The 9,144-nt window shown below is 43.1% G+C and overlaps 1 protein-coding gene across 1 annotated transcript; it reads right to left on the bottom strand.

The window, feature by feature from the left end:
- Positions 1–2,457: 2,457 nt before the first annotated feature.
- On the bottom strand, positions 2,458–5,359 carry LOC133754314 (Krueppel-like factor 5). The gene is given in 1 exon segment (XM_062184777.1): positions 2,458–5,359. A coding segment is annotated over 1 exon segment (1,359 nt). The 3' UTR covers positions 2,458–4,000.
- Between the last annotated feature and the right edge of the window lie 3,785 nt (positions 5,360–9,144).

Below are 9,144 nucleotides of genomic sequence, written 5' to 3'. Positions count from 1 at the left end.
TATAAATTGCTTTTGGGAGAATAGACATTTTGATGATATTGATTCTTCCAATCCATGAGCATGGAAGATTTCTCCATTTTTTGGTATCCTCTTCTATTTCTTTAAGGTTCTGTAATTTTCATCGTAGAGATATTTAACGTCCTTGGTTAAGTTTATTCCATGGTATTTGATTGTTTTTGTAGCTATTGTGAATGGGATTGATCTTAGAAGTTCTTCCTCAGCCATGGCATTGCCTGTGTATACAATGGCTTTTGATTTTTGTGCATTGATTTTATATCCTGCTACTTTGCCAAACTCTTCTATGAGTTCCAATAGTCTCTTAGTAGAGTTCTTTGGGTCCCCTAAATACAGAATCATATCATCTGCAAAGAGGGATAGTTTAAGTTCTTCCTTCCCAATTTGTATCCCTTTAATTTCTTTTTCTTGCCTAATAGCTCTGGCTAAGACTTCCAGAACTATATTGAAGAGCAGTGGTGAGAGTGGGCATCCCTGTCTGGTACCAGATCTCAGTGGAAATGCTTCTAACTTTTCCCCATTCAATAGGATACAGGCCGTGGGCTTTTCATAAATTGCTTTGATTGTATTGAGGAATGTTCCTTCTATACCCAGTTTTCTTAGGGTTTTCATCATGAAACGGTGTTGTATTTTATCAAATGCTTTCTCTGCATCTTTTGAGACTGCTTTTGTTGTGTCCATTAGGTTTTGGTATGTTGGGCTGTTATCCTCATTTACTTCCAGAAAATTTTTGATTTCTCTTTTAATTTCTTCTGTGACCCATTGTTCATTCAGGAGCATGTTGTTCAATCTCCATGTGTTTGCATATGCTCTAGGGATTCCCGAGTTGCTAATTTCCAATTTCATTCCCCTATGGTCTGAGAAGTTGCATGGTATGATTCTAATTCTTTTGAATTTGCTGAGACTTGCTTTATGGCCTAGTATATTGTCAATCCTAGAGACGGTTCCATGTACTGCTGAGAAGAATGTAAATTCTTTATGTGTAGGATGAAAAGTTCTGTAGATATCTGTTAGATCCATTTGGGCTATAGTGTCATTTAAATCTACTGTCTCCTTGTTGATCTTCTGTCCTGTTGATCTGTCCATCTCTGAGAGTGGAGTATTGAAGTCCCCCAGTACTATTGTATTGGGATCTAAGTCTCCCTTTAAGTTCCTTAACAAGTCTTATAAAATAAACCGGTGCCCTGTAATTAGGTGCATATACATTGATAATCGTTAAATCTTCCTGTTGAATGGATCCCTTAATCATTATATAGTGCCCCTCTTTGTCTCTCCTAACAGTTTTTGTGGTATAATTTATGTTATCTGATATTAAGATGGCTACGCCTGCTCTTTTTTCATTTCTGTTGGCATAGTATATCTTTTTCCAACCTTTCACTTTCAGTCTGTATGCATCATTGTTGGAAAGATGTGTTTCTTGTAAGCAGCAAAAAGATGGGTTTTGTTCTTTAACCCACTCAGCCAATCGGTGTCTTTTAACTGGACAGTTCAGGCCATTAACATTCAATGTGACTATTGAGAAGGAGTATCTTTGCCCTGCCATTTGCCAAAGATATTTTCTAATATATGCTTTGAGCTTCCTGTGATCTTTTGCTGTGAGGTTTCCTTCCTTTACGTTCTTTCATATTGGTGACCGTGTTTCTGTGTTTCTGTGTGTAACACATCTTTAAGCATCTTTTGCAGGGCTGGACGAGTGGTGACAAATTCTTTCAATTTCTGTTTGCTGTGAAAGGTCTTAATTTCACCTTCATTCACAAATGAGAGCTTTGCAGGATATAATATTCTGGGCTGGCAGTTTTTCTCTCTCAGTACCTGGGCTCGTCATTCCCTCCTAGCTTGTAGGGTTTCTGGTGAGAAGTCAGCTGTGAGTCTAATTGGAGATCCTCTGAGAGTGGTCTGATATTTCTCTCTTGCGCATTTTAGGATCTTTTCTTTGTGTTTCACTGTGGTGAGTTTGATTACGACGTGTCGTGGTGAGGATCTCTTTTGGTCATGTTTATTAGGGGTTCTATGAGCTTCCTATACTAAGATGCCTCTGTCCTTCTCCAAACCTAGGAAATTTTCTGCTAGTATCTCACTAAAAAGGCCTTCTAATCCTTTCTCCCTCTCCATGCCTTCAGGAACTCCTAGAACCCGAATGTTGGTTTTTTTAATAGTATCCTGTAGATTCCTGACAATATTTTTTAGATTTCTGATTTCCTCTTCTTTTCTTTGGTTTGCCTGTTTCCTTTCCTTTTCTCTGTCTTCTAAGTCCGATATTCTCTCTTCTGCTTCACCCATTCTGTTTTTAAGGCTCTCTAATGTGTTTGTCATTTGATCTATTGAGTTCTTCATTTCATCATGGTTTCTCGTCACTATCACAGTTTCTTGTTCTACTAGTTGTTTCATTTCATTTTGATTCCTCCTTAATATTTCATTTTCTTTTTTTTTTCTTTTAGGCACTTTTTATTTTCCAAAAAAATTGTCGTTAATATATAAACATCTCATTCTCTCAAAAAATTCTACAACTATACAGCTGTTTGCTCCATTATTTGCATAGGAAATGACCACAATACAAAAATAAGAGGGAAAAAGAAGCAAAACAGCAACCAATTTATGCTTTTTATGTAGGTAATGTTTCCACGTATAAACATTTTGAAGCCTCTTACAAAATTATTTACACCGTTTGTCATCTATTTACACATTTTAAGAGCAACTCTTCTAACAAACAAAACTATAATTTATCAAGTTATGAAAATTGTTTTCTAAAAAAACGTACTATATTACCACAAAATAAATAAAGATAAACAATATTTTTAAAACAAAATTAAATTTTCATTTCAATTAAGACCCCTTTTGGCATTTTGCTTATGGATTCTGCCCTTTGGTTAACAGCATCAGCATCACATTACTGTTTTATATTGCATATATGTAGCACTCGCTGCCTTACGTTTTCAACATAGCATTTCTATTTAAAGGCAGACACTGAGTCAGTATTAACAGATTAACTAAACTGCACTGTAATTTAGATTAAATTACTGTGTCTCACTGTATATTACATGCAAAACCCACATAAATTGTCATTTATCCGACAGTACTGAACGAGCAAACATCTCAGTATAAGAAAACGTCATCAATTCAACATTGCCATATGTGAAAACTACAGTCCTTCTTAAAAACGATACTGTTTAGCTTATTGTAAGAGGTTTAACTTTCATATATTGTAACTATCTTTAAGCTCTTCAGTTTACAATTCATATAAAACGTCTTTTTTATTTAAAATAAACACTCCTATTTTAATCAGTGCATGAAATTTGCTTTTAAAGTTCATTTGAATGATTATTATTCCTTCCCCTTAAAGAAATGAATTTGGTGATGTTGAAAGGTATCTTACCACAAATTCTGTGAATGTACTCATGGTTATTTTCAAAAAGAAATATGATTTTTCCCCCCAAAAGAATCCTAAAAAACTTGTAATAAACCTATAAAGCTGATTTGCATATTTACAAAATCTTGAATAGCAAATATAGGCAACTCATATATAAAAAAAACCCAAAACACATTTGTTCAATGGCTATTATTTGTGAATTGCCAGGTACTGCTGCGCACCTATCGGGAATCATCTATCCTCAAAAAACCTACTCGACGTCAAGTAAAATCTTGACACACACAGTCTATGCATCCTTCTTCCGGCGCCTGCCAGCTGACTTGTTCACCAAACACTGTCCCGTTAAGTGACGGCGCCCCCGCCCCGCCCGCATGCGGCTGCCTGTCAGGAGATGAAGCCGGCCCGAGGAAAGCCATGGACGTGACAGCGAGCATTCCGGATTCTGACAACGACCAAACACTTTGGTATTCATACAATGTATTCCCTGTTTTCTCAAATATACAAAATATACATTTCCAGTTTTTTGTTTTGTTTTCTTATTTTATAGGAACAGGTTAAGTTTGTAGCGGATAAGGTGGCCAGAAGGGCTGCGGAGCGTGGGGCGGCTGGCGGCGGCGCTCAGTTCTGGCGCCGCTTCATGTGCAGGGCCAGGTGGTCCGAGCGTGAGAAGCTGCGGTTGCACACGCCGCACTGGAAGGGCTTGGCGCCTGTGTGCTTCCGGTAGTGGCGAGTCAGCTCGTCGGAGCGCGCGAACCTCCAGTCGCAGCCTTCCCAGGTGCACTTGTACGGCTTCTCACCAGTATGAGTCCTCAGGTGAGCTTTTAAATGAGAAGACTTTGTATAAACTTTTGTGCAGCCAGGATAATCGCAGTAGTGGATGCGGTGTTTCTCCAGGTCGGGGTTACTCCTTCTATTGTATCTGACAGGTTGGATGTTTTGCGAATTGACTGGCAGGGTGGCAGGTACATTTGGATTGTGAATTGCAAGCTTGGAAGCAATGGTAGCAGCATAGGATGGCGGTGGGGTTAAATTCTGGAGCATCTCTGCTTGTCTATCAGGACTTCCAGGCTCTGAGCTCGGTGGTGATGGGGGAAAGTAAGTGGCCTGTTGTGGCAGAAACTGACTTGGCATTGTGTATGTGCAAGGGGGCATGCCCTGGAATTGTTTCATTGCAGTCTGTGGAACGGCAGAGGTGTGTGTGTTCAGGCCTGCCATGGCGGCTGACATAGAAACATTGATAGTGTCCATCACTGCGGTCTGGTTTGTAGAACTGGGCATATCTAGATCCGGTGTGTTCAGCAGCTGGTATAGGTGGCCCTGCTGGGGAGGGACAGAAAGATGAAGATCTGGTGTAGGAAGTTCTTGTTTGATGAAGATATTGTTCACCTCTGGAGCTTCGGCCTGGGGGGAGCTGAAAATACTGGTGAACTCGGGGAGGGCCTGGGTCGGGGCCGGAGGAGGGGCGGTCGTTTCACTCTGGTGGCTGAAAATGGTAACAGGCTCTGTCTTGATGTGTGTTACGCACGGTCTCTGGGACTTGTAGAGGCCAGTTCTCAGGTGAGTGATGTCAGGGAGAAAGACGTTCATGTTGATACTGTAAGGCAGCCCTTCACTGTCAGTGAAGAACTGGTCTACCACTGAGGCACTGTCTCGTCTATACTTTTTATGCTCTGGAATTATGGGAACTGGAGGAAGCTGAGGTGTCAGATACTTTTCCATTTCACATCTTGTCTGGACCAGCTCCTCCGGGGGCAGCCGCGGGCCCGCGGCGGGTGGCGGCGGCGGCGGCGCAGGCTGCGCCTGCGGGTGGTGGTGCGAATGCTTCAGCTCCTCGCCGGGGAAGAGCGCCACATCGCGGGCCGGGTTCGCGGCGCCCAGCACCGGCTTGAGCCGAGCGAACACGGGCTAGTCCTGCGGGGCCGGCGGCTGAGGCACGGGTCCCAGGCGGGCGCTCATGGTCAGCACCCGCGTCGCCATGGGCACTCGGGGGGCGGCTCCGGGCGCGGGGCGCGGGGTCGAGCGCGCTTCCCACCTCGCCCTCGCTGGCTCGGGCTGGCGAGCTCGGCGCGGGGCCGCGGACACGGGAGGGGAGGTTCCGCGGGGACCCCCCTCAGCCAACAGCAGGCAGTTTTCGAAGGCGCGCACGAAAAGCCAAACTCTTCCGCTCCGCCACGCTTAAACGCCAACGTCCTCCGGGCGGCCACTTTCTCCCGCCCCGCCCCACCGCGCTCTCTCGCTTGCTGGAGCCCGCTCCCGCCACAGCCGACCTCCGTGAGCGAGCTACGAGCGCGCGTACCTGCCCCGCAACTCTAATATTTCATTTTCATGAGAGAGATTTTCTATCTTGTCCATTAAGGATTTCTGTAGTTCAAGAATTTGTTTTTGAGAACTTCTTAATGTTCTTATCAACTTTTTGAGATCTGCTTCTTGCATTTCCTCTAACTCTTCATCTTCATAATCTTGAATTGAGGTGTCTTGTTCATTTGGTATCATAGTGACTTCCTTGCTCTCGTTACCTCGGTTTCTGTGTTTGTTGTTTGGCATTTTGGAGATAATTTATGGTTTTTTGTTGTGGTGTTTTTTTCTTGTTATACTATGTCTCTAGATTAAGTGGGCTGTCTGCTTTGATGGATCCCTAGAGGCTGTGATGGGTGTGGCCATAGAGCTCTGTTTGATTCTTCAGGTTTAAGGGTGTGCCAACGGTGACTCATCCAGATTGTTCTCTCCCTTGCTCGCTCTCTCTCTCTTTTATTTTTCTTTTTGGACTCAGTTGGGAAGTAATTCCGCACAGCTGAGTGGAATGAGGGTAGTTGAAATCTATCCTCTGTGGGTATTCATTTGATCTACCCCTGGGACCACACAAAGTGTTTATGCAGCCCTCAATGTGTTCTCAAATTTCTCCACAGTCCGAAGGTTACCGAGTTTGTGTACTTGGTGAGTTCGCTCACCCCCCCCCCTCGGATTTTCACAGTCTCAGACCGTTAGCTCCACTTACTTTCACTAGATTCTAACCTCCTGTTATTTCTCCCGACCAGAGTCAAGTTTTTCTGCTTGGCTACTCGAAGTTGCCGCTTTACATATGTAAAATGGCGCCTGCTCTTTGTATTTCTCAGCTTTGTAAGGTGAGTGGAGAGAGAGGATAGTGTCCGTGCCGGTTCCCCTGATGTATTTGTTTTTTTTTTCTTTCCTCCAGTCAGCCTGGTGAACTTTCCCCAGTGGGCCTCACGCCTCGTTCTGCCTTTCCCCACCAATGTCTCGGGTTTCTGAGGTTTTTGTCTTACCTCCTGTTCCCACGCTGGCGAGATTCTGTGGCTCAGCTCCCGCGGCTGGGCTTACACGCAGTAGGCTCCCCGTAGGTCCTCTGTGTCACATCCACTAGATCAGGAAGCGTTTCCTCTGCAGTTTTTTTCTTGAATCTTTTACTGAGGCTACAGTAATTCCACTTTTATTAAACTAGCTTTTCCCGGACTATCGGTGTGTGCCCTCTCTATCCGCCATCTTGGCTCCGCCCAACTTCTATATTTTTGTTTCCCTTGCAATAAAGCAGATAAGTGTTTGCCATAAAGAACAATGAGTTTGAAATCTGTGTAGAGGACATGGGGTTGGCGTCTTTCCCTTAAGAGAGAAAGAAGTTTAATCATTTTCCCAGAAGTGTGAACTTAAGCAGAGCATGGTAACTATAATGAAGATATCTGCTCCATATGGTTCTTTTCTACTAAGAGTTGACAGTGCTTTCAGACTTTATACCATTCATTAGGAAACCATTCTTGGGGTTAAGTAGAATTCAGTCAGAGAGAAGTTGCTAGTTTACTGTTTTACTGGGAAACAGACTGAAATATCCTCTGTGTGTAAGTCAGCATCTACTTGGTGCATACTTCCACCATAACTTACATTACACATGGGAAGGAACGGTTTGTATATTATTATTATCTTTAAAAATAGCAAACAGCTTTCAAAAGGTAACTGATTGCCAGAAAAGACTTGCGCTTTGATTTCTTTATAAATGAAAGTATTTATGGTGCTTTACTTCCAGTAGTAAAGTGGGAACCCAGAGAAATTTGGAACTATCATCCCTGCATGTGGCAAACTGGAGTGTGCTTACCCTTTGAGAGCTACCTATAATCATCATATGTAAAGTCACATTAAATACACAAAATAAGGCACAGGCCAACTGGAGTGACTGCCCCAGTTGAAGATATTACCATACTTAAATAAAGAACATGCAAGTTTAAAAGAAAAGAGTGAACAGAAAGAAACACTGTTTACCAAGATCCAAGCAAACGACTCATGATTGAAAAGTATAATTGGTCAATACATTGTGAATGTTTTTTAAAGATTTATTTATTTGAAACACAGAGTTACAGAGAGGAGGAGAGGGAGAGGGAGAGGGAGAGGGAGAGGGAGAGGGAGAGGGAGAGGGAGAGGGAGAGGGAGAGGGAGAGAGAGAGAGAGAGAGAGAGAGAGAGAGAGAGAGAGAGGTCTTCCATCTACTGGTTCACTCGCCAACTGGTTGCAACTGCTGGAGCTGCATCTATTTGAAGCCAGGAGCCAGGTGCTTATTCTGAGTCTCCAAACCAGGTGCAAGGGCTCAAGGACTTGAGCCATCTTCCACTGCTTTCCCAGGCCATAGCAGAGAGCTGGATTGGAAGTGGAGCAGCTAGGACTTGAACTGGTGCCTATATGGAGTGTCGGCACTGCAGGTGGAGTGTCTACCCACTACGCCATAACACTGACCCCCATTGCAAATGTTTGATTCCCAAGAGCAAAGCAGTTATCAGAGAAGACATTTTCCTTGACCATGTCCCTAGGCACAAGGATATGGCGGGAAACATGAAGTCTCCATCCTTGAAGAGTCTGGGAGCTGGAACCCGAGTTAGCAGCCAGGTCAGTCAGAAAGGAAAATAGTGTCAAGGAGAACAGGGAATTCTGTTTGCCTCAGGTCATGCTTCTTAGAAGCAGGGCCTTGGTGGGAACTCTTGCACCAGTGATCAGCTGAAGGGTGCAGATTTCAGAAGAGGGTAAAGGAAGCGGGTGGGCATGGAAGAAAAGCTAAGTGAGGGTAAGGAATGGCCTCAAGGAACACAGGAAAATGCAAATTAATATAGGCTGAATCCCAGCCATTTTGTTGCTAGGATATCATCATGTAAAGGGTTAAACAAAGAAAATATTTTAGTACATATTATGACATACATAAGAACTGAGTTTGGACTCATGTCTAGATTCCTCGATGTGAATTTTAGTGGATATGAACTGAACCAACATGTACTTTTACAATAGAAACTGTTAGGGATCCAATAATACACTAGTACATGTGTACTAATTTTCCATATACATAAGTATATTCTCATTTTTAATGAAATATGACAGTGAGAAGCTAAAACAGTCTTAGGCACCACAAACATTGTACACACTAGAACTTATTTTAAAACCTTAAAACTGGAAATTTCAAAGTGCTAGGGAATTCATATATTTTAGAAAGAAGAAAGTGAAATAATGATTTTGGGGGCTTTTAAAATTTGATTTATTTACTTTAATGTCAGGCAGTGAGGAGAGGGGAGGCAGAGAGAGAGAGAGAGAGTCCATCCATGTTTCACTCCTCAGTTATTGCAAAAGCTGACACTGGGCCAGGTTGAGCCAGGAGATGGCCACTGATTCAGGTCCTCCCATATGGAGACTGAAGTACTTGATCCATTATGTCTCACCCAGGGATGCCTGTTTGCAGGAAACTGGAATCACTAGTCAAGCCAGGATCTTGAAACCAG

Source organism: Lepus europaeus, assembly GCF_033115175.1.
Source record: "Lepus europaeus isolate LE1 chromosome 21 unlocalized genomic scaffold, mLepTim1.pri SUPER_21_unloc_1, whole genome shotgun sequence".
NCBI lineage: Eukaryota > Metazoa > Chordata > Mammalia > Lagomorpha > Leporidae > Lepus > Lepus europaeus.
The sequence above is the reverse complement of the archived record's forward strand: the minus strand, read 5'-3'. Positions and strand labels throughout refer to the sequence as shown.